Source organism: Serinus canaria, chromosome 5 (assembly GCF_022539315.1).
Source record: "Serinus canaria isolate serCan28SL12 chromosome 5, serCan2020, whole genome shotgun sequence".
Classification (NCBI taxonomy): domain Eukaryota; kingdom Metazoa; phylum Chordata; class Aves; order Passeriformes; family Fringillidae; genus Serinus; species Serinus canaria.
The window spans coordinates 1,891,410-1,917,966 of NC_066319.1; the positions used below are offsets into that span (position 1 = coordinate 1,891,410).

At 37.0% G+C, this 26,557-nt stretch overlaps 1 protein-coding gene across 1 annotated transcript in view; it reads left to right on the plus strand.

Annotated features, from left to right (window-relative positions):
* The window catches only part of ELP4 (elongator acetyltransferase complex subunit 4), a 140,677-nt gene that overhangs the window by 39,488 nt on the left and 74,632 nt on the right, over window positions 1-26,557 (plus strand). The window contains exons 6-9 of the mRNA XM_009097177.4: window positions 1,582-1,666; window positions 6,791-6,979; window positions 21,676-21,784; window positions 24,477-24,583. Of these exons, the coding sequence (XP_009095425.3) occupies window positions 1,582-1,666; window positions 6,791-6,979; window positions 21,676-21,784; window positions 24,477-24,583 (490 nt within the window). The remainder of the gene's footprint in view (window positions 1-1,581; window positions 1,667-6,790; window positions 6,980-21,675; window positions 21,785-24,476; window positions 24,584-26,557) is intronic.

Sequence of the window (26,557 nt, forward strand, 5' to 3'; positions counted from 1 at the left end):
CACCCAGTGTAGGTAGAACATTTAATAGCCATTCCTTTTGCAGCTGAGCACTGGGAAAGTAATGGACTTGAGAAGTTCAACTTGCTTTTTTTTGTATAGCAAGGCAGAGTTTATGCATGAAATATCAGGTTGAGATCATACACTGCCAGTTAATTTTCAGGTCTGAATTTCATAAAGGGTATTAAATTATTAAAGTGCATCAGTTTAGCCAGAAGCCTTCTAGGGTACTAAATCTGAAACAAACAGAGTTTAATTTGGAAACTCTCCTTTGTGTTCATATCAGAGAAGGGTCATCTCTTAATCTTTTTTGATATTGATTGTTTCAAAACTCAAATTTCTTAGGACCACATGACTTTTTTGATTGTAGAAGTTTATAACTCAAGTATATTTGAGGGTTGGGGTTGTATGGATACTGTTTTCTTAAAGGAAACACACATTTTTGAGTTGAAGCAATGGTGCAAAAGACAGATCATTGCAATTCTTACCTGCTTCTCAGAAAAGTTGAATTCTCTCCTGTGCCAAGGGATGAAAGCAAGTTTATTTGGGTTTATTCATCAGTAAAGTGCATTTGGATAATAGTCTAGGCTCTTAGCAAAGTAATAAGAATAACATTAATAATAATATTTCATTAATATTTGGGTCAGGTGGTCTCTCAAGGTGCCTTCCAACCTGAGCTGTTACCAGACACAGAAATTATGGAGCAAACAAGAATATTTTTAAAGGCAAAATTTTCAAAATAACCTGTTGTATATCCAAAGAAGGACAGCAAGAGATTTGAATCCTCAGCCCTTGATGAGACTGCAAGAAAATGTCAAAGACAGAAAAGATTGAGGGGCTTAAGCTGCAGTGAGGAATGTGCACAAGGCCCAGACACTCAGCCCCGTGTGGTCCATGGGAGTTAAGAAAACAATTTCTCTTTTAAAAGTGAGCACCTGAATTGCTCTTTGAAAGTAAAGAGCTTCTAAATCTGACAAGATGATTTGCTGAACTTTTTCATTTTTTGTGTTAAGTCTGCTTCAGTCCATTTTTAGCCACTGGTTTCCTTTGTTAATTTTTCTGAATGTTATATTTTCTAAACAATACACAGAATAAACGCTGCCTCTCAATTTTGCTGTCATGCAAATAAAGCTGTGAAAATGCATGAAAAATGTTCATAGAAAGTCAGCCCTGTTCATCAGGGCATTGATTAGGTACACTTGGAATAACAACTGGGTAGATCTCTGTCAGTTACAGAAGATTAGTACTGGGCTGGAATGGTTTCAGCTTTAAGTTGATACATTAAATCATTAATCTTCTAGATGTAAGTGAGCCTGACATAATTAAGTTATGTTAATCCCTGGAGATTTTAGCTTTCACTAAATGTCTGAGCACTGAACTAGTTAATATGAAGCAATCACAACTGCTTATAATGTCAACTTTATTCAAAGAGTTTGGGGTATTTTTTTTGTTTTCTGACGCCTCTTTTCCATGTGACACTTGCACTGAGAGCTGCGTCTGTTCATGTTCATTTTTTATACAGCTGTTAGAGACTTATAGGAGAATATTGAAATGTGTAACTAAAATATTTCTGCTTCCCAACAGGAATATGAACAATGGTTATGCAAGGCTGCTTCAGTCCATTCAGAGGATCATTTCCCAGGGGGGCTTTGATGGCTCTGATCCCCAGGTACTGAACACCCTCACACTCCTCTTTAATCCTGTAACTATTCTTTTCTTGCTTTTCTTGCACAAGGTCTTGCACAAATTATTAAGGAACAAATTGTTTCTAAACATTGCTGAAGTAAACAAGCAAAATAAATAGTGTTATTCATGTTTTAAGGGTTTTTTTTTTTTAGTTTTTACCTGATACAGATATGCAGAGAAGGAAATGTAAGGCAGCATTAGTAAAATGCATTCTCTGTGCAATTACTTAATAAATGGATGGCCAAATATAATGGAAATAAGCAAAACACATTTTCACCTACAGTATTTATTTTTCAAATTATAGCTTTAGCATAGTCTGCTCAAGAATCTTGAAGTTAAACATTTACCCCTAAATGTTCAGGTTTTTTATTGTTGTTTTAACTGGTGTGAATTTTTTAATTGATTAAATGGTAATATCTTTCTGTGGTGAGCATTGAAAGAGAAGTAAAGAAATTAGAATGCTATTTCAATTTACAAATCACCTTATCAGCCTTCCAAAAAATCTCTGTACTCTTTGTAAAGTACAAAATGTGGGACTCAAAAACACTTTCAGTGTAACAACATGGGCTGGAAGACCTTTTTCTACTTTGAGCAGTGCCCTGTAAGTTATTCTTTGTCATATTCAGCAACATGGCAGTCCTTTGGAGCTGATGGAAATAATATAATCAATTGTATATATTGATGCTCAGTTGAAAGGTAATTATTGCTATACCATAGAAATGCCACTGCAGTAGAAGCCAATCAGCGTCAACTCTGTGGAGCCTGAAATGATTTCATACAAGTTCAATATCTTAGGAATATTAGGGTTGTTTTTTTTCCTGTTGCTTAAGTGCACGTCAAGAGCTGCCTGAATCTGCTGAAATAGCATGGGAATCATTTTTGCAGGGAGAAGATGCAGGAGAGGCTGTTTTGCTGTCTGCCAGTGGGGTTTGGGAGCGTTACCTGCACCCAGCCCTCGTGTGTGAATGTCGGTGCTTGTGCTCAGACGAGATGTCTGGGAGGGTTTTGCCCTCCCCTCGGTGGCAGTGCCAGCCTGGAGAAGGCCATTGGTCCCTGCCAGGCCCTCTCCCCACGGTAGCCATGGCAACAGGGATGTGTGTCATCCTCTCGTGCTGCATGGGGATGCTCCTCCTGCCTCAGAGCCCTGGGTGACACAGACACCCTGCCAGCCCCCAGCCAGCCTCCTGCCCAAGACATCAGCCTCTTATTGCTTATTTTTCTTCATACATACACTTATATAAAAGAAAATGAAGGCTTTTCAGAGCCACAATTTGGGTATTTTTTTTTACTTGCAAAAATTAAATATGTATTTATTATTTTCTGTGCTTTTTGTCAACTGTTTCAAAATGACTTACTAGTGTCAACAAAACAGAACCTGAACTTAACTGAGATGAATCTAACAGTGTATTTTTGCTCAATAATAGATTTAAATTTCAAAGGTGAAACTTTAAAAGTTAGCTTTCAGGCCAGTTTATTGATCTAGAAAGCCATTAGCACTATGTAGTTCCTTCTGTTTCAAGGGAGTGAAGGCAAACAATTTCCTGGGGTGGTTTCTATCATTTTCTTTTAATATTCCACTTTCCCCCTTGCATCATCTTTCTTTGTGCAGTCAAATTTTGTACATTTAGAGGCCTTGTATAATACACACTTCTTAGAAATGTGTCCAGACTTGAATGTAGCAGTGGCCTGGAACCCACCTTGGACCTTTTATTTGCCAAATCTCTGAGCAATTCCTTGCTATTTCCCTTCATTTACTGAGCTCTCTGAAGTGCTTTTTAAGTAGGCAGGTGTGAAGATTGTAGACTAAGGAGCAGCCTGTATCCTTCTGGACCTGTGTAGAGTTGCCATATATAATCAGAAAAGCTTCTGGGAAGTTTGTGCACCCCCAAATAATCCTGTACCTGACTGGTAAAGCTTTCAGATATTTTTGGCTGCTTTCACATCAATTTGCCACTGATACTCAGATTTACTCCTTTATTTGAAGAAAACTGAGCAGAGTATAACTCATCCCAGCTGAGGGATGGTTTGACACAATGGGGAAAATAAGTGAGAACCACCATCAGAGGTTTGGTAGCCTTTGATGAAATGCTCAGGCATCTCCAGGACCTAGCACAGTCAGCTAACATTAGTTAATAATTAGTTAATACTTGGAAAATCAGAGTTTGAATTACCTGGAAGCTACAGATACAGGCATCAGGTTTGCAGCCTTTCTAAAGCCTCCCAGTAATTCTGCTGTTGATCCATAAGTGGGAATCCTTTACAGATTGATCATGGTATTAAGTTATATGGAATAGCACCTCTTTGTTTCACAGTGTTTTGGGGTTTTCATGTTTGACATCAGAGCTTTGATAGGCAACTATTTCCTTACATTAATTTTGTATACTTTTGTACACTTACTTTAGGGTAATATTGAGAGGGATTTATTTTATTGTTGTCTTGGAGTTGGGTTTTCTGAATTCTTCATAATCAGAATTTCTGCTGCCAAATCAAACACTGTTACAAGAATTACATTAATTTTTTTTAATTACAAAATAAATCCAAACTTCCAGGCTAATGTGAATATTAAAGATCTAGTGGTGCATTTTTAAAAGTGTTATCCTACTCTTTACAGCAGGCTGGTTGTGGGAGGATATTATACTTTCACTTTTCTTATATTTCAGTTTTGGAATAAACTGAAATAGAAATAAATTTAATATATATTATGTATATTAGTATATATCTTTTTAGATAATAGATTATACTGGTAGAAGTTCTATTACTGGCCAAAAAATACATCTGATATTATCTGGGGTCTGAATAGCTTTATCTTTTAATACTCTTATGATTTGATGTTGTGAGATAAGCATCTGTCATCCTCTCTCCATTGAGAGAACAGCTTTTTCCTCTGCATGCTGTTCTTATGGATGTTCCTCATAAGAAAAAAATATTTTCCTCATGTAAAAAGTTTCTGTAAGTTTTATGTATGCTTGTGTTGATATTTTGAAATACTGTAATGCTTTCTCTGCCTGGTTAATGTCCATGATATCTGGATAAAACAGTTTTCCTAAATGCCTGGTTGTTCTTTTTCCTGTTGCCTAAGTGCACATCAAGAACTGCCTGAATCTGCTCTGATCAGAAGTAATTAAAGAATATTAGACAAAACCTTCTCTTTTTTGGGATTCTTTTTAAAACTGAACACCTGATCCGAAAGGATACCATACAGAGAAGTGCTGTCTTACCCTGTACTGTTGTCCTGATCTTCAGGCAGTGGTGTAAAAGTTCACTTTTTGTAACTAAAGCCTGAAAGCCTGCAAAGCCTGAGACTAAAGAAGCCAGACTTGAAGCACAGCTTGCATCCCCAGGGACTAGAGGTGAATTGGCAGATCAGCTCCCTGGGTGAGACACACAAGTGGATAAAAGCAGAGCCATGTGGTGCTGACTGTGTCACCACCAGGCTTTGCCTACCCAACATGGATTAGGAAGCTTTTGGAAGAGCAGCCTCTTGTCTTGTCCAAGCCTTTTCTTTGGATTTCTAGAGCAGCTTTTCCATGGTTTGTGCTTGAGAGTTGCTGTTTATTCCAGATGTTGGAAATTAATATCTACTGATTCCTTGTGCAGGCTGCCCTAGAGCAGAGGCTGGGCAGAGCTAAAGAATAGAGCAGGGATTTATTCCAAGGATCTCCTCCATGGACCCACCTTGGGCAGCACCAGAGCCCAGCCAGGGCTGCACCCAAGATGAACCAAAATGGCCCCAAAATGCACGAGCGCTCCCGGGGTCTCTCCCTGGGATCAGTTCTGCTCCATTTGCACCTTGCAGTTCATTGTCCCATCCCAGCTTTAGCCCAGGCAGTCCCACCCTGCTTGTTTTTCTCTCTCCAGCCCACGGGGTTTGTGCTCTTGGGCTGAGATTTGGATCATTTGTCCTTGGTGTCCAGCTGGAGCAGGAATTGTTTTGTCTCCCTGCTCTGTGCACAGAGCTCACCATCCCCTCATGTGAAGCTCAGACCCACCCACTAAAGCAGCACAGAATGTGAAACATAGAAAAGCTGAACCTGAGGCATCAATGCAGTTTATCCAAACACTTTTCTCTAGTGAGAAGTAATTGCAAGCTTTTACTTATCAAAACTAGTATTTATATATACACGCACACACACACACATATATATATGTGTGTGTGTGTAATTAAAGAAAGCTGGTTTTCCAGTATGAACCCTGAACTCTAGAAATGTTTCTTTGATCACCTTGTGCAGGAAGTCTTTCAATGAGGGAGTTCCTTGTCTCTCTCTCAGCTCTTGATAGCAAATATACCTAAAATCCTTTCCAAAGACCACCAGGAAGGGTCACATCAAACAAGCAGAAATGAGAGTTGTCATCATGAGAGATAACATTTTACTTTGCATAAACAAATTAAAACTTTGGCTTCATCATCTTTCCCTTCAGAAAAGGAGCTTTATCTTGGCCACTGCTTCTCAAGCAGACCAGAAACTCTCATGTCAAGGTGGAGTCCTTAAGGGACAATCTGTCCCCATCACACTCTGTGTTGGGAAGTTGAAAGGGACATAAATGATACTTGGAGACTTCTAAGGCAGTGCCAGGCCCCTGTGCTGGTGAGCAAAGCACTGACCTTGTTCTCTCAGAAGGAGCAGAAAAAGTGGAATTGAGGCAAACTGTGGAACAGTCAGGTTATGAAAGTGGCATGGCAGAAAGGTGAAAATAGAAAGAGAAGTTGTGTTTGATTAGTCCAGCAGGCTATCTTAGAACTGGGAGAAAATACTTGTCTGTATGATTTTTAAGACAGTGGTGGAGGGTGGAAAGGATGTAAAATGTCCTAGTGCTACTAGATTTTATTTCAGAATGTACTTATATTTATCTGGTTAAAAAGCACAAATTGGTAGTTCTCAGGATTTCCATGGGTCTGTTAGATTATCCATGCAGTGAAAAAGAATCCCATTCCATTTGCAATTTTTATAAGATTGACAGAGATTACTGTGATTTCATAGAACACACAATTATTATGGTCATGCCTTGATTAATAATAACAATAACAATAACAATAACAATAACAATAATAATAATAAATTCATTATTTAAAAAATAATGACTTATTTTTTTTTTTTTTTCCCAACAGAAAAAACAAAGGAATGTTTTGAGGATAGGAATTCAGAGCCTGGGTTCCATCCTGTGGGGTGATGATGTTTGTTGCAGTGATGCTCCTGAGGATCCTCAGAGCCTGACCAAATTCCTGTATGTTCTGCGTGGCCTGCTCAGGAAATCCCTGTCAGCCTGCATCATCACAGTGCCTGCTCACCTCATCCAGGTAGGAATGCTGCTTTTGCTGCCTCCCAGAGCTGCCACATCACTTAGCCAAAGTTTAAAGCCATGGTAAACAAAACCAAATGCAGTTCTGGACATTTTTAAAGCCTTTTTGTTCAAAGTGTGAACTTAAAATGTGACTGTATCTTATGCTTTGTGCTTTCGTGGGACAGTCCTGCTGCAAAAGCTACAAAGACCTAAGTATAAAATTATTTTATTTAGTAGTCCATTAAAGCACAGGGATTTTGGGGGTTTTATTGATGGAACTTCTAGGGCAAACAGTGCATGAAGAAAAAAGAAAATTCTCTCAACCACAAAAATAGGAATACATTTTTCTGGACTTATTTCAAGAAAATGACACAAAAAACTTGCCCAATTATAAATTTTAGGAACAGTTATGCCAAATGTTGATCTTATTCCTTTTTAAAAAAATTGTCAAAATTTCAGAAACTGTAAAGAAGCAAATATCTATTGTAATCTGGTTTTCAACCACTTTTACAACATCTCTATGTACTTTCAAAATGCTTTTTGGAGTATCAATGCAAGGCTTTTCAGTCTGCTGTCTATCTAAAATGCTCTTTTTAGTGATATCTGATCTTGTTTGTAAGGGTATAGATTTGCTCTTTAATTCTAATATCCTCTTATACTGGGACTAGGAGCAAACCAGTTATGGCATGAGTAATTTTCCCAACTGCAAAATCAGAAGCAATTAACAGCATTGTTCCTGATGGTATACAGAGATTTAAATATATCTTCTGAAATTAAACTTTTTTAGCAAAAGGAAAAATGTAGATAGTCTTTTGTTCTGTGAGTGTAACTTACACAAGCAAAAATATTATTATTCACAATGAACAGAGAGCCTATAATTTTATATGTAAAAAACTACTGGATAAAACCTCATATTATGCAAAATATTTTCAGAGTTGGTGAGTTTATCAATAGATGAAATCCTGGCTTAGGTAGGTATATGACTCACATGTACTGCATTTTGTTAAAGGTCTTTGAAAACCTGCAAATGTTATTTATTTAAATACCAATGCAATTAATGCAAATAATCCTGCAAAAATAAAGGTTCATTTTCTAGTTTCACCATCGTAGTCAAAGGTGTGTGAATACTTATCTTGCAGTGCATATCTCTAACTCCTTACTTATTATTTTTAAATATTAGCTGGCAGTCTGCCTTCAGAAAGAGGGGCAAATAAATTTAATGAAAGAAAAAGAATTTCTGAATGTAAAAACTGTGATCCTACTTCTTGCACACTGGAATTGCCTGTCCATAATTGGGATATATTTCCATCGTGGTCTTTATATGTCATGCCAATAAAAAGAATGTTTGTATTTTAGAGAAGTGTCTCTAAGATAGAAGCTGAAGTTTGCTTCAAACTTACTTGAGAAATTGATTACATTGATGAAACTTCTAGGGCAAACAGTGCATGAAGAAAAAAGAAAATATCTAAATTCCAGGGAGTTAGAATTGAAATTATACCTCATTTTGTTAAATAACTGAGTTTTTAATTTTAACAGTAAGTGCTGTAAAATTCTGAATTCAAAAAAAACAAATGTACAGAATGTGCAGAATCTTTGCCTAGCTGTCTTAAACAAACAGGGGCATTAATTTTATTTTTTGGGAGTTGGTGTGCCCTTTAAGCACGGCGCTGTGGAGAGAGCTGTCATTAGGAGGAGCAGTGCTGCTGAGGGTCCCTCCTAGCCCACAGGAGCGAGTTCCCAGAGCCCTGCTGTGTGCTTGCTGGCCTCTCCAAGCAGCCTGTCAGGGAGCCCCTGGGAGCATGTGTGCAGCCTCCCTGGCACCGTTAATTGGGGATGCTGCAGAGCGCAGCCCAACATGTGCCGAGCAGCCTGGTGATCACAGCAGCTGCTCTCCTTCCCTCTGCACGCCTCCTCTCCTCTCTGCTGCACTCACAAAGTCAAGCAAACGCCTCTTCTTCCCAGCACAGTGAGACACAGGGAGGTTTTTTTCTTTTATTTCCAAGTGGATTTATGTTTAATTCCATCAGCTAGGTCTAGCATGTGCTTTATCTGTCGGATCTGAAAGTCAGTGCACTCAACACGTAGAGAATTCACACTGCTTTCCTGAAGATGTAGGAAATTCCCCATTTTTTTTCCCTGAACTGCTCTAGTACTACTCTAATAGTAGGAATAGTTCTTCTGCTTCCCAGGTTGTAGTTCAGCCCCTAACTAAATTAATTGAGTGGCCTCCACGTAAATTTCTCACATGTGTGATTTTCATGAAGGACATGTAAGTTCAAAATCACATTTCATCAAAGTTTTGTCTGGATGACAGATATAAAAAAAGAGCCTTGTTTTTACCTGCTTTGTCATGAAAAAGTATATTTTTGGTAGTGACATAACTTATCTTGTCTCTGCCAACCTCCAGTACTCGTTACTCCAGTGAAGAAGAAATAAAACTATTGGTGGTGCTGATTTTTGACAGGGGCAATGTCTTTTCAGCCCAGACTAATTCTAGTTTTTATATGAAGTATATGAATAATGCATATATATATATATATGTATGTATGTATATATTTTGAAATTGTTTTCTTCCCTGTATTTTACCAAATACTTTGCATGCTGTACTGTGACAGGGAGTTCACAAATTGACTCTACCTTGTTTCTCTCTTTTTCAGAAAGTTTAAATTTGCCTTTCATATATTATCCTTCTTTTCTGGCTGGTGAAACATTAAAATGATCCTCCCTATTTAATATTTTCTGTATTCTGGTTTGCAGTTTTTCCCATGCTGCCTTCTAAATCTGTTTCTAAATTCACTTACCTTTTCAGATAAACAGTAATGCTATTATTGTTGGTTCACTTTCCCTAAATTCTCATTTCTGGTTTGACTCTTCAGTGACTGCAGAGCATTAAATAGTGATTTTGTTCTTGATGTTTTTCCCTCTGTGATACAAATGCATCAATGTGGCTCTTACATTATTCCAGCAATCCATTGTCTTAGATTTAATAACTTGGAACTGCATTTATCCCAATATAAGGCTCATTAATCCAAGCTGATGGGACAGTTCATGATGTCCTGTAAGGCTCTATTTTGGTAAAAGACACAAGTTTGCAAAAAAAGTCTGTTTGTGTGTGGAGTTTTTCCAGAGTAACTGGGAAAAATTGTAGTCCCCTAAAGCACAGAGATTTTGGGGGTTCTGTTGATGGAACTTCTCAGGCCAACAGTGCATGAAGAGAAAAGAAAATTCTCTCTTCTCAACCACAAAAATAGGAATACACTGTTCTGGAAGAGGGTTTCAAGAAAATGACACAAAAAACTTATCCAGTTATGAATTTTATGCCGGTGACGTGTGACAAGTTTTTACTTGATTGATATTTTCTGCCGATTGAACATCCTCCTATCTTACACTGTCTGTCAGGTAATAAATATTGAGCTACTTACAAGTGTGATTAAAAGAGTTGATGGAAGGTTATTTTTCAAGTCTTCCTACTGCTTCTTGGAAAAGCATTGTGCCTAAGAAATCATATGGTACATTTGAAAAGGGAAAATTACTTCCATTTTTAAAATCTAGCATTGATCAAGGAGGGCAGCCTGAAGAGTCATTTCATTTGTTGTTACGATTTCCAAGTTTAAGGAATATTATAAAAGCAAGTAAGAACTCTTTTTCTGTGTTTTGATAATCAGTGCATTTAAGTACCTAAATTTAGAAAAAGAATTATTGTGCAATTGTGTGAATGAAAGGACTTTAATGTCACTGGTCTGTAATGGAAAAGTCCTAAATTAGAATTTAAAATATTTTCCCGTTGTATTTTTTTTTATTAATTGCTAGAAATCATTGGTAAATCCAGGAACATCTTTCCCTCAAAATACTAAGGAATCTTTTTAATTCTATTCATGTCCTTCCCAATTTTGTATCTCTTAAGTAGTAGTAGATTTTTGAGTAGATTATTCTGTTCAATGGGGAAAGCATAGCACTTGTTAAACCATCCTTGATTTTGAACTCGAAGCTGGTATTACTGCTAAGGACTAAAAACCATATTAGTCAGCATGTACCAGGGGAAATTAATTGACTAATGAAAAGTCAGTATGAATAACTCTTCTTACAGAGCCTGTCCTCAGAGTCTGCAGTTCTGTTTAGCAAGGTATTTTCATTATTTCATCCAGTAGGTTAAAAAATTAATTTCCTACAATATTAATGTTTTGAATTCACCCAAGTGCAGAAGTTACTGTCGGTTTCAGTGTAGAAAAATTCAGAAACAAACCTTTTCACATCCCAAGCCTTTTGTGCTCACACTGAGTGATTTAGCAGCTAAACTCAAAGTCAAGAATCCATTGCTAATATGGGATCATAAGATGTGAACTCCTATGGCTGGTGAATTTCTCACAGTTTGAAATCTTTATTCCTATGACAAGAACTAAGAGTGATTGCCCACCTTGGAGCTCTCGCTCCTGAGAGTTCACTGGTGTAAAGTGCTGAATAACCTCCAAATGGATTTGATGAGGTAGCTGCACAAAGATTTGCATTGAGATCCAACATCATGTGGGTTTTATATCATAATTAAGGAAGATTTCAAATTTCTCTGCAAAATAGAAACCATGAAGATGAAATGGTCTTAATATTTTTCTGTATTTTTTTTTACTTGCTTTTTAATGCTGCATGTTGCTTTTTGTTGCATGTGAGACATAGATTTTAACAGCTGTAGAAATGAGTATCAAGAGTTGTAAGTTTATGACAGCTTATCCACATAATTTAAGGGTATGAGTAGTTTGGTCTTTAGACATTCATAAAACCATTTTTAAAATTCTGACTGAGTAGGAAGCTCAGGGGAGTGTCCTATTCAAAATTTAATTTGGGAAACAGTAATTTATTTTCTTTCATTTCTCTTATTGCTGATGGTATTTGCTAACCATGCTGTAGAAGAAATAAAAATATTATGTGGTTTCATGGAATCAGATTTTGGCTGCCAGCAGGCTGTGTTCTAGCACTACCACTTCTGATTTGGTAACAACTACCCATTTCAAAAACAAATACAACATACATCTGAAGCATGTTTTTGTCCCCACATATTATCTGTCTGTTAACCAAATTAACTGTATTATGGTGAATAGTCACACTGTTTGTTGAAGTGGCATGCCTAAAACAGCCTTGTCATTTTAATAAATTTTACTTTTTAGAAGGACACTATATACACATCCTCCCCATCTTTAATTAAAAAACCACCTCTTTCCCAAAATGCACACGTTAAACAGGAGAAGTGCAGGAGCACATGAAAGGTGGCAATTTTATTTTACATTTTAGGTCTATAAAGTGAAAATACGCCCATGAAAATCCAGTAAGGTTTAGCACCAAGCCTTTGAAGTGCAGCATTAGAGCTAAACAGTTAAATATCCCATCACAGTATGGAGATAGTCATCTGTTCAAGCATATGGAATCTTTTGGCTACTGGACTAAGCAGTTAATATAATGCCCAGTGTCCAGACATGGACACAACTGTTGTGGAAGCAGAAGGGAGGAGGCTCATCTATTGAGCCCATTTGGACACTGATAAGTAAAGATTAAAAGAGTGACTTCAAATAATACAGGGCAAAGGAGTTACTGCTTTAAGCAAGTCATTCTTTTAGAAAATGGAAGGTAGCACATTTTTTTCCAAAGCAGGTTTTGTTGGTTTTTTTTTTTTTTTTGCTTAACTTCAGGTTCTTGAGGGGAAAAAAAACAAAAACCCTGTGAGTAGCATTAAATATAGGATTTATCTGTTCTGTTTCAGAATCAGAACAAAGAACAAAAATTTTGTGTAAAACTATTTTACATTTAAATCCTAGCATGTGTCCATCTTATTTCCATTAAGATTTCCATCTTAAGTGATTTTTACAGAACCAAATTTTGAGCTCCTGTGCAATGTGTGCTTAGGAACATTTTGATGGGAACTTTTGGTGTTGTCTAAAAATCCTGAAATTTCGGAATCCTGTTCTACCTCTTTTTGTTTAGACATTCTATATTAATTAGAATATAATCATAATAAAAAGGAATACTGCATCTTTAATGATGTTTTTGTGCCTGTGTAGTTAAGCTTTAATGCTAGGGGGGGAAAAAAAATTAAATTAGCCTTGTAACCTCTTTCTCTTCCAGACTGATGATGGAAAATAAAAGCTCTTAGCCACAGAATGTAACACTTAGAATTAATATTTAATTAGACCAGCAAATTGTACACCGTGGCTGAAAGCTTCCAAAGAGTTGTTAGTGCCACAATTGACCTACAAGTTTAATAATAACTCACTTCTAGGAGCAAGTGCCAGTTCAGCATAGTGAAGCCACTGTAGGAAAGTCCTGGGAGATTAAAATCAGCAAACCAAATGGCAGGCGAGGATTCCTGGGATGGAGCCTTCTGGAAAGCTGGGAGCTGGAGTAGCTTTGCAGCCAGGATTCAGATGAGAACAGTGAGCAAAAAAAGCTGATCCCTCCTGTTCTGGGAGCTTCTGGTTGTAGGCCAAAATCTTAGAACAGATTTTTTTCTAAATGTTCTTCCTGCAGCTATTAATTTCTATCACAAATCAAGTCATGAATGGCTTTTCTTCGTCTTTTAATTCAGTTTTAACATGGACATTGTGACTGAATTCACCAGTCATGGATTTTACTCGTGGAAGGATACATTTTTGGTGTGATGTGTCATTTAGTATGTTTGTGTTGCAGAATATTTAATTTTATAGCATCTTACTGCTACATAAAGGAGTCCTTGTTAGAGTAAGATATGACGAGCAATTTGTGGTAATATTGTGAAATGTATAAATTAAATATGAAATTAGTATAATATTTGGAAGGTTAAATAGCCTAATTTTGCTTTTCATTTTACAAAGAATTAAAATATAAAAGCCTGGAACTCTCCATTAGACATCCATCTGAGCCTTAATTCCGTGGCAAATTATTCTAGAGAAATAGGGCACCATAAGTTCAAAAATGTGCAAACACACAGCAACAGACTGAGGAAGGAGCACTCTGCATTATTTAGTGGCTAGATCCTAAATAATTAAAGAAATGCCTACTCATTAGTTAAAAATTAAAGCCGGGGAGGCCCTTGCCAGCAGAGGGAGCAGTCATGTCTTTCCTTGGGTCCCCTTCCTTTCCAGCCCACCCATCATTTCCACCCTACCTCTCCCCATTGCCCAGCCAGTTTCCCATCTGGACCCAGCTCTGCCAGCCTGCTCCTGATGACAGCCTATAATTTTGTACTGGATAAAGGATTAGTTTTTTAAATGGTTTTTATATTTCAGAGTCCTGCCACTTGGTTATCAACACCAGTGAGGTGTTCCTTTTGATGCTTTTGTGCTGTTTGTTGAAATAATAGTGCAGGTTCTTTTTAGTCACCTGAGAATAAAATGAGATTCAGTGTTTAAAAAATTAAAGTTGCAGTGAGTGTTAGCCTTTCTGAATCGGTAAGAAAACTGCAATGACTTCTTTTTTTCAGGCAAAATGGCAACAAAAGGAACTCCTGAACCTTTTTCCTATAATGAATGACTCCCAATGGAGTCACAGGATTTTAGTTAAGCCAGTTGGTTTCAAATATGTAATTTTGGCAGTTTTGTTGTGGCTCTTTTGTGGCATGACTCACTCTTCAGACTGCTTTTGCATCTCTGTTTTATACTGCCCTGTGACTGACTTGAAGCATGGCATATTTTCTGTGCTCAGTTTTCTAGAGGAATCTGCTCAAATGATCAGTTCATTTTTTCAGTGCTTAAAGACAAGAAATAACCTATAGATTTCTGATTATATGCTTTTATAACAGTGAGGCAATCTCCTTAGTGAAAACCAGATAATGTTCAGGGGAGGTGCTGGGCTCATCTTAGCCCACATCTTGTACTGATTTCTTCATTCTTGCACTGATTTCTTCATTCTTGTACTGCTTTCTTCATTCTTGTACTGCTTTCTTTCTTTCCTGCATGGAAGAAGGGCTCAAGCAGATTTATTTCATCTCCTGAGTGCAGCAGGACTTGTGCAAGAGCCCCATGCCCCAGAAGCACTCACAGTCACCTGCAGCCTGTGCTTTCAGTCTCAGAACTGAGGAAAGAGAGGAGGAAGGCACTGGGCAGGGCTCAGCTCAGAAAGTGTCACCCTTTAACACACTGCACATCTGTCACCTCCTTCAGCCAGACAATAACAGGATTTTCAGCTTTCTGGGCTTCCACTCCCACACCATCTTCTTGATGTTTTGCTGCTACCCCAAACCCAAGGATGCAGCTCCTGAAGCAAACCTCAGCTGGAGGGGGGCAGGCAGAGCTGCAGTGGGAGGCTGAGTGGGACCCCAGCTCACTCTTGGCTGCCTTTTGGCTTTGGCCAGCTCACACCACACCTCTGTGCTTCTCCCTGACTCGTCAATGAGGAATGCAGCCCTTGCCTGTCCTTTGGGAAGCACTTGGAGATCAACAGATGGAACATTTGATTTAAGCTACTGAACTTGGTTCATCTTTTTGGGGCTGCAGCAGCAACTGTTGTTGACTTGCTTAATTTATCTCTCTTCAGTGAGCTCTCATTTCACTGGTGGCCTTTGGGTCTGCCTTCAATGGCAGAATAGACATCTTTCTGATTTTGTAAGGGGCCAGGGTTTGCTGGCCTTAGAGGCTTTCAAAGCTCAAGTAATGCACAAATCCATCTTCAATGATCATCCAAAGTTTGGTTTTTGGGGTTTTTTGGGGGTTTGGTTGGTTGGTTGTTTTTGTTTTGTTTTGTTTTTTAAGTGTGTAATACTTACTTTTATTTCCTGGCTCGTTATTCTTCCTGAAAAATGATCAAAATTCACTGTGTACAGTGCCATCCACCCTCATCTGACATTTTCTGGTAATATGCAAAACCACTAGTAGAGACAACTACCAAGACAAATGTTATTAAAAGCAACCTTAAGAGAACAACCAAAATCTGGAATTAATTTGTTGTGTAACATATTGACCAACAGATGCTTTGCTGTTCTCTTCCCATTTTTATGAGTATGTTGCATCTAATTGCCTGCTCTTGTCTTCACTGCTTGTCCTTCTTTGCTTCTGCAACTTGTATAAAATTTTTCAAAGATATTTTTTACTACTCTAAATTAGCTAGTGTAACTAGCTATGTTATTTAGGTATAGTAATATGATATATTAATATATATAATAATTATATAATCTTTCTTTCTATCTATATATATTTATATATAAAGATAATACATATTATGTATATATTATTATATATATTAATAGTATATTATATACAATATATATTATATAAAATCTTATAATATATATTATACATTATATAATATAGATTATATATTATACATATTACAATATTACTATACATAATTATATTATGTATAATATAATATAATGTATATAATAGATAAGATTGTATTATATATAATCCTATCTATTTAAAATATATTACATTATATGTAATATATTTTAAAATTATATATATAATATTTTATGCATAATATAATATTACTATATATAACAATATATGCATAATATATATTATACTAATAATATACATATATTTGTATATATATATAAATATATAAATATAGATATAGATAGAAAAATATATTATATATAATTACTATACTATATAGTAATGTTATTTTACCTCTAAACAAGTCAATCAAATCATTGTTTCTCTTGTTTCATCCATACAGGATATTATACCTAAGTTTATTATAGTCAGTAGGGTTCTTCAAAGGTAAAAGAAGATTCCTAATCAGTCAGAATCCCCAGGTGTGGGTTTCTCATCACTGCAAGTGTTGTACTTTGTAGCAAATCCTCAAAGTTCATTTCTTGAGTCTTCCAGCAAAGCCATGGCACTTGTGTTCATTTTTCTTGTGAGGTTGGTACAGATTTCTGCACACCAAAATTTGTTAATGGTCATTTTATATCCCCATGGCCTGAGTGTGCATTCTTTTTAGATCCAAAATTGAACATTCAGTTAGGAAATTTACTGTGTGCAAACACACCTAACCAGTTTGGAGTTGGAAGATGTGTAGAATTTTATACTTTACAGTCTTTATTAATTATCAAATGGCACTTTTTGCCAGAGCAGTTGGTAATAATTTATTTTGGGGATTTGTGAATAATAATAATACATTAATACATTGAATCCTGCTATTATCCTATTATTATTTGTGAATAATAATCATAATAAGTGCACAAACTGGATCTCTCTTTGAAACTAATACAAGGGGCCATTACCTAACTTCTTTTACCAAAAGAAGATGTATGGGTAATTCTGAATTTTTCTTGAGCAGTAATTATTAACAAATGGTCATAAATATTTAAGCCATGTTTCTTAATAATTTATATTTCCAATGTAAAATCCTTTGGAGATGAAGTAGTAATGACAAGAGGTAAATATTTGTGTGTTGTGAAGTCATTACTGCATCATTGTGTGATCATCTCTCAAAAATATCATGGACTATTTCATTTATTTCATATCCAACCACTGTTTCTTTTTAGTTCAGTGGGTCTGTCTCCATTATGGTGCTGAGCTTGCTTCAGTATTATGACCGAATGTAACAGAATTTAGAAAAAAAACCCAACCAATTTTTTAGCTTTTCTTGAAACATCACACACCGAATTTTGCTTTAATTTCCTAAGATTGATATTATTTGGCATGAACTTGCTTGGTGTTTATTACTGAGACCTTCTTTCAAATGAGGTTTCTGGGTTCACCTGTTGGTAACAACAGAGATTGTTGCCTCCAAGTAAACTTTTACCTGGGCTTGGGAGAAGTATCTGAATTCCTCTTTGCTGTCATACAAAATACTTAAACTGGGTTTTGTCCCAGTACAAACAATATTTGTGAGTAGTGTTTTAGGTGGTGAAATAGAAGTAGGATTCAATGTATTAATTCTAATTAAATGATATAAAATAAATCCAGTGAGGAGATTATTTTGCCAGAATGTAAAGATACAGAAGTAGCCCTGTGCCAAAATATAGGCCTGACGTCTCTCTAAAAAGAGATGTGATCTTAAAATACCTTATTTTCAATGCAGTATGTAAGTCCATATTAAAGTTATGTTCATGTATAATCAGATTAAAAATGCAAATATATGCAAAAAGGTTGATATATATATATTTATATAAGTGGTAATTGTATCTCATTGTAGATCTTCAACATGAGTGTCTTATTTTCCTTTTATATTTTGAGATTGTTTATATTACTATGTGGAAAAGTTGGGGCTGTCCTAAGAAAAATTTCCACTCCCTGACTTTTCTTTACTTATGCAGTGCAAGCACTGAGGATTTAAATATTTTCATTACAGAAATGTTGTGAGGTTTTTAATTATTTTAGAAACTGACAAAACGAGAGGAGGGATTTTGGGTGGTGGAAAAATTTTGACAGGAAATCAGAGGAGAACTGGAAATTAGAGCAGAGGGGAAAAGACAGATTTTTTCCCTAATAGGGAATCCAGATGAACCAAGATTGATTTGATTAATAGTAGTAATGATAAAATTGTGGTGCATTGAGAACTCAGTCCAGTAGAAACACTCAATATTCATTTCAGTGTGTAGGTTTGAGCATGCAGGCTGTGCATTTCTCTTGGTGGAGTCCCGTACAGAACACAATGCAATCTAAACAGCTTTTGTTGTAAATAAATATCTTTAAACAACATATAAGATAATTGCTCAAATTATTGCACAAATAATTGCTCAAAGCTATGCACCTTCTGCAAATAAATTAGTAAGACAAAGCAATCTTTTTCCATAATTGCCCTTGCTCAAAGCTGCCTAAACACGTGTGCAGTCCCATTTCCAGAGCCAGCTCGCTGTGTGGATTTTCTTGACATGTTTTGAAAGTACACTTTGGTTGAACCCAAATATTGCAAGTTTGCACTTAAAAGAAAATGTCTGTCTCAAACAGTAGCACAAAGTAAGATATAGAATGGATGCCCAACCCAGCCTCCACAACAGGATTGCTACCATGTTGTTAGAATAATTATATTTTGTCTGAACTGATTAATTTATAAAAACTGCAGCACATCTAGCAAGACTGAAAACTTTCCAAGACTGGTTTTTGGGTTGGGTTTTTTGTTTGTTTTTTTTTTTCATTTTTAGTATAATTTAAAACAATACCTCTTCTAGCTGCCAACAAACTCTTTCCCTGAATCTCACCATTCCTGGCTTCCCTCCTAACCATGTCCTGGCTCCTCTCCAGAGCTGCCAAGTTTATGCCAGAAGCAGGAGGTATATTTGTATGGGGCTGGAGGAAGATCTGGAGCTCTGTTAAATTTTCCAGCCCAGATGGGGCAACATGATTTGTGTGTTTATGTCAGTGTGCCATACATCACAACTATCTGTGTGCTGACGTCAGCTTTGATTGGGCATTAATGTGCTGAACGCTGCAAACTAGAAAATGCATGATAGATACAGATCTATGGCAACAATGCCACATAAGCAAATGTCTCTTTGGTGTGGCCATTCACTGTGCAAAATATTTCCCGAGATACACTGCAGTAAGCCAGGGGAATATTTTGACACACTTCAAAAACAAAAACAAAATCGGCGTGGGCAAAGAGAGCACCACCTAAGGCAGCAGACCCTTTCAGAGGAAGAGCTGAAACCCAACAGATTAGGCAAATGTTGAGGTGCTGTCCCTCACTTGAATCATAATTTTGAATTAAAACCAAATAGGAAGATGCTGTTCTTGTGATCTGCAGGGCTGTCAGTGATGGGGGTGTGTTGCTGATGGCTGAGCACCTTTCTTTCCACAGTTTTTGCGACCCATTGTTACCAAAACTGGTGAGCAAAACCATCAACGGGCAGCAAATGTTTTTTTCAAAGGATAGGATATTTGTTTCTGTATCAGGAATTTAGCTTTCTTTTCGGGAATCATCAGTGTTTATTTATTTACATAAATGTTTTTTGTTTCTTACTTACACAAATAGCATCCAGCAGCCTCCTGCAGAGCTGACAAAAGATGGCCATTTCTGGGCTGTGGGATTACAGAGGTCACTGGCTACTTTAGATTAAGATTTACACCATCTTTATGTCATTTCCCCCTTAGAATAAAGATTCCATTAAAATATAATATATTGTCTCTCTCTTCCTAGAAGAGCAAATTGTAAAGCCAGCTTTACAATTTCAGGGACAGATAGAATAGCAAGGTGTGGGGATTGGTGTGTGGGCAGTGTCCTTTTACCTCACATCACTTCTGTTATTCCTCAGAAAGGCAGTTCTGTAGGATGACACCACTTTTTCATTCTCCATGGTTAGATTGGTGGGTGAAATGGAAGTTCCCTGACTCCATGGGGATGGATGCTCTTGGCCTGGGCACAAGAGGCTTTGAAAAGAGACCCCTCCCCAGGATTTGATGCCATCTGGCCCAGAAGGTGGGGAAGGGAGGGGGTGTGAAGGTGCCATGGGATCTGTGGGTTGAGGGCTGGTAACCTGAGCAGATTGGGCTGTCCCAGACAGACCACAACTCCATGTAGAGGTCAGAAAACAGAATTCCCTTTATTCTTTGACAGGAGCAGGAGAGTTTCACCTTTGGTGTCTGTTCTGTAAGCTTCTCTGTGGCTAGAAAATAATGGTTGTTGAAGTGTGGGTTCATGGGAGCAGTTGGGAGGTGGATCACCATTTTAATAAACCTGAGTGTCAGTACAATGCATGGACTACTCTGACATGTCTGGGGATGTTTTAGTGTCTCTGCTCCTGATTGATAAATTGCTATTATGCAATAGTTTATCAGTATTTAAATTTACCTTTCAGAATAAGCAGAAGTCATACAGTTTATGAAAAAAGTGCAAAATGTACAAAATACTTTAATGAAAAACACCAAACTAGAACCTGGAACTGCAGAGCTAATTCCTTATAATTGCAATGGGTTTTTTGAGATGATTAGTCTTAATACCCCTGAAGGTTTGAAAAATGTAGCACCTACAAGCACCAAGAACAAGAGTATTATAAGATAACTATTTCTTATCTTCAAGTAATATTTTGATTTTTATCAGAGAAATGTTTCTTTTTTTTTTCTCTCATTAAATACTGACATCATCAAAGCTTTTAAGAACATTTTTTCTGACTTACCTCTGAAGATCTCTGTTGTGACCTTTGAATGTCTCTTTCTGCTGTATAAAATTGAGTAAAGAAAACCACGTGGAAAACAGCCAATTTAAGGCATAAGACATAAGGCAGCACCTAAAAAATCACAAACACATTGAGAAATGGTAATGCTGATTGAAGCTTTACAGTCACAGGTTGTGCAGAGAGAAACTTTTAGAGGGTAAAATGCTGAGAAATTAGCATTGAGTTTTCCATGTTCCACTGATAGCCAAAATGAATAATTGTGTGGGCTCTGCTTGCTCAAAATATTAGAGATGATATTCCTAAGTGTATGAAAAACCAAGGTTTTCAGAACCCAAACAAAAACTGGGCATCAGACTCACAACAGAAATCCATGAGAGATAAGCCTAACACATGGCTTGTAAATATTGCTGATGTGAGCAAATGCTTGTTGTGAAGATTTAGGGAAATGTTAATTTAGTGCTAAGTTAGCCCTTTCATGGTTTATCCTCATCAAATATTTGTTTTGTTTAGACACATACTTGAAGTCTTTCTTAATTTTGTTAAGAAAAAAGCCTTCTAACATAATTTCTAAGCATTGATGACCTATTTTCCCCTCACATTTTGTCATTGAGAAGACCAAGGCTTGCTCTGTGAACATTAATTACCTTTTTCATCACATAGGATGTGTATTTTGTTTCCATGTCTTACAGAATAAAGCAATTATGGAACGTGTAACAAACTTGTCAGATATGGTGGTTGGTCTTGAATCATTTATTGGCTCTGAGAGAGAAACCAATCCATTGTACAAGGATTACCACGGTGAGTTCCATCTTCAGCAAGGCAAAAAGTCTGCCCTGGTTGTTTCTGGGGCACTTAGCAGCTCACCCTCCAGTTGGGTATCTGCTCTAAAGCAGTGTTTGATTTCATTTTGGAATTATACCTCCTAAATGTTTCCCCTTGCCTAAGCAGCCTTGAGTTAGGGAAATTTTCAGCAAAGTGCATTAGGGCTGCAAAGGAAACATGGCAACTCCTTGCATGTTGTCAGGCTGCATTACTGAGGCATGGCTCAATCAGATGTACATCTCACCAGGCAGGCTTTGGGGAATTCACATGCAGGGGAGGCTTGGCAATCATCTGACCAGCGAGCTGAACTTGTCATGAAATCAATACTTTCTGATCTGCCAAGTTTTAAATTGAGAACACGGGAAAACATGTATTTTAGTTAGTAAGGTGAATAAACTGCTGAATTATGTGCTGAAAAATAATGTTCTGTGTTGTCAGCTATAGGTTACAGCTCTTTAAAGGAAATGTAAAATATGAAACTGATTTTGGTTAAAAGTCACGGAGCCTTTCGAGTGTTTTATCTTCAAAATGAGTAATGGTGCTTAATCTTGCGTGTTGTTTCCCAAAGATTTTTGTCAGCTGTTGCAGCAGAAGTATTTAAATTTTAAAAATAATATTAGAAGTTGTGCACAGCCAGAGCAGTGAATAACAGTTTTAGCTAATCCAGAGCCCTGCTCAGACTGTGCATAAATTACAGCTCTTATTATTGTGATATTACTGTAGTTCCATGGAAACCTTTAGCTGAAAGTAAACTGCTTATCTGAAATCTGCTGTAAACACATGACAGTGGCAGTGTTTTCCCTAGCAGAATGTATGGAGTACACAGAATAAAAAAGCAAAGATGGTGTTGAGACACCACTGTGTGTATGCAAGCTGTAATTAATAAATCAGAGAAAAATCTTTCTGACTGGGAAAGTGGTGCACATTTCATTATCTAGAAAAAAAAGGTGAATGAAAAAGAAACCGTGAACAAAAGCTGGAATAATTTGCCTAATTATTTTTCCAACTGTATAATCGTGATATGGCCTTTGTTTATGCTAGCATAATTCTGTCAATTTAATACTCCTTTTTTCATTACTGAAGAGATCCTTTAGGACAATGTTTGTTTTAGCAGTTATTTCCTGGTTTCCTCTAAAAATTTACGCTGAGCCATTTCTGGTGCTATTTAACACAAATTATTTGCCAGTATCCATATCTTTTGAGATTTGCACAGCCTTCATTTGACAGTCTGAAAAGTGGTGTTTCTAATGGTTTTAACTTTGTGGGTTCTTTTTGCCTAAGAATGGATTTTAAGGTATTTATTTACTGCAGATGATGAAAGATTTTGACATTACTCAGGAGAAGTTTGATTACGTTTTTGCATTATTTAATGAACCCTCCTTAATCATTTTATTAAGCTGCCTGCAAATTTAAATGTTTGAAAAGCCACAAAATAACAAAAGAATTATATAGATTGCCCCCAAATGAAAATGTTTGGGATACTGTATATAAGCAACCCCGTGTTATTCTGTTGTTCCTATGTGTAATAATTAGATTTTTGTACTCAAAAACCTAACAAATAATTCTTCTAATTCACTGGACAGAGGGCAGGAATAGAAGGTTTAAAACTGTAATAACACTTTTCTAATATTATTGACAATTTTTGTAATTAGTGCCCGTAAAAATGCTGCTTTTTAAAGTGTTTCAATTTTAAGAAACTTCAAAAAAAAAAAAAAAAGCCTGAAAAAATACTTGCCTTATTTGAAATAAGGGGTTTAATGTTTGGGGATTTTCTCACAGCTGCCGTTTTGAAGTCAGGTACCTTTTCTAAATGTTCAGTATTTCCATTTAGAGGCTGGCTTTGTGAATAGCAAATATAGGGCAGTAATTGAGAAGCCCTGTAGAATTTTCCTGGTTTTCAGACATAGAAAATCCCCCTTAGGTTGTTCGGAGACTATATTAGGCTGCACAAAAACCATCCAGCGTCCTTGTCAGAAAAAATCAGCTTGACTTGCAGCTGACAGAACACAGAGCTTGCAGTGCACCTAGCACTGCTAAAAACATCTGAGCAGCTCCAGAAGCCTCCTGCAGGAGGAAAATTTATTTCTTCTGGGGCGGCACGGGGGTTAAAAATCATTAAAAAGCATCACCTGAACCGGGATTCCCCAGAAACTTTTTATCTATTTTTTTTCCAGGTGGTTTTCAGGGCAGGAAAGGAAGCAGTTCTCATTAGAGCTTCAGTGGTTATCAGTAACCCATAAGCCTTGTTTTGCTGGCTGCTTACTGGTGCATTTAATAAAATAAAGATCACTCCGTGGTGCCGTGGGCAGCGTGCAAGGTGATAGCCATATTTGCTTACTGTAAATACAGGGGGAAATCACACACAAACGGGCTGTAGTTTTGACAAGTATTAAGATGGCTCTTTACATCTGTACTCTTGTACCCAAGTGCAATTAGTTTTCCTCGCACAAGCATTTCTGTTTATCTTATTCTGCTTGATTACTTGAGCATAATCGCGCCGTTTGCTTCATTGCTCCTGGTAGTAAGCTCCAGTTTAAAAAGGGGAGGATGAGTGTGTGTAAATATACAGAATTCTGCTGTATATTCTAATTTATGCATCTGGATGACAGCGTTCCCTTAATTTTTTTTTTTTTTTCTTCCCCCCTCCTTTACTCTTTCTTTCCACAAGGTTTGGTTCATGTACATCAGATTCCTCGGCTTAATAGCTTGATCTGTGATGTGTCAGACACCAAGGACCTTGCTTTTAGATTAAAAAGGAAGCAGTTCACCATCGAGGTAAGAGAAACGTTGTTTCACTGTTTAGAACCCAAAAGGTGCAGCTAATCCCATCTCTTATGTTTCGTTTTGTTGAAATACATAAAATATGCATCAGATGATGCCAATTCATTTCGCTCTGGCTTTGCTGTTGGGAAGGGGTTTATAAAATACTGTAATATGCCTTCTAATTAAAAATGTCTCCTTTGCTGCGCTGAATCGGTCTGCTATAAATACTTTATTTTGGTGTAAAATGTACATAGAAAGTAGGCCACAACCTTCAATAACAAAGCATGACATGTTTCTAAGGATGTCAGGAGCATATTTAATTAAATGTTAATGACTTGCTCTTACTTGTGTTAGTGGGTGGGAAAGTAGCTACATGTTATTACCCCAGTAGAGGGATTTTAATGTATAATGTTGCCTAAAATTGTGTGTGGTATGGGGGATAAGTGTCCTTATCAGTATTCAGAAACCATTTTCTTTGCATTACTGAAATCACCTTTCGCTCTTTTATGTCATTTTAAACACAGTATCATTTACACTAATGTCCTTAAGTAAATTTCCTACTAAATTTAAACTTTTTTCTGTGACCTTTATGCAGACAGTCCTGATAGAAGGCAGTTATACAAAAGATGTATTTCATTTTAATCTTGCTAAAGAGCAAATGAACATAGCACTATTAAGCAATTAGAGCTGATGTATTTATTAGCCAAGTAATGCTTAGAGATGGAAGATGGCTTTCAGGGTGATGCAATAGTCATCGGTACAGTCTGGGCAAATTTATTTTTTTGGTTTTTTTGTTTTTTTTTTTTTTTATTTAACAAAGACATAAAACAGCCAAGCATCCCTGACAAACCATTTTGTTTAATCTCTTTTCAAATGAAAAGCTCTTAAGCAGGCCACTTGTCTTAACTGCTTGAAACCATAAAAAGGGAGAATTGCCACCAATAAATTAGCATATTTTTTACTCCATCACCAAATGCTGGTCAATGTGGCTTGGCACTGCTTTGGTGTTTGGGACTTCACCCTTAAGTGACCACTTTGGCCCTTATTTGACCCTCTGCCCTTTTTAGCTGGCCACTTGATAAGGTAACTTAAGGGTTCTCTCTCTTCACTGCCCCCTCCCCTTCACAATTGCAAGTAGCCCTAACCTATAAATCATTGAAAGGGCCCTATCAAGTGACAAATTAAGGTGCCCTCCTCCTAATTAATGGTCATCAATGTCTTTAATTATCTAATCCTATTGAGAGGTAGTTAATAGTTAATCAGGCAGCCAGTTCTTCATGCAGGTCATCTCTGCGTGAGTGCTAGAAGTTTCTAACTAGAGGTATCCTCTTCAGAAGCCACTTAAAGGCAAGCACATGGAGGAGGGCTTTTTTCCCCAAGACAATTCCTTTATAAGGTTTGTCACTTTCCAGAGAATGCAGCGAGTGAAACCAGGCATTGTGAGGCATTAAAGCATTTGAACAACTGCTTTTGAGCAGTACAGTAGAAACAAAACCCTTGGTAGTCTGTGTTTGGTTTTAAAATACAAATGTTCTCTCAGTTTTCAGAGGTGTAGAGAAGCATGCACCCTCATTTCACAGCTTAGTAAATTCTCATTTGTTGTGGCTGTGAATTAGGATATTTGGGTGGTTTCTCATCCCTGAGTCCTGTCTCAGGATACAATATTCTCTTCCCGACGCATTTGAGGTTCTAATCTGTAATGTAATTTGGAAGGAAAGAAAACCCTTAGCTGGAGGCTCTGTAAAAAGAATTTAATTATCCATGGGACATTGGTAACAGGAGTGAAGTGCAACTCTTAAAACAACCTGTTGCTTCAGGCATGCGTGGATGACCCACTTGTATAATTCTTGCCTTTGCTGCTCAGCTGCAGCCCCTTTTGAATAACTTCAGGTTTTGTTAGAGAGATGCTTTCTGTAAGCTGAACTGACACAAACTCTCCCTTTTTTAACATGTTAGATCACTGTCCTACTGTGGTCTTCCTGTACA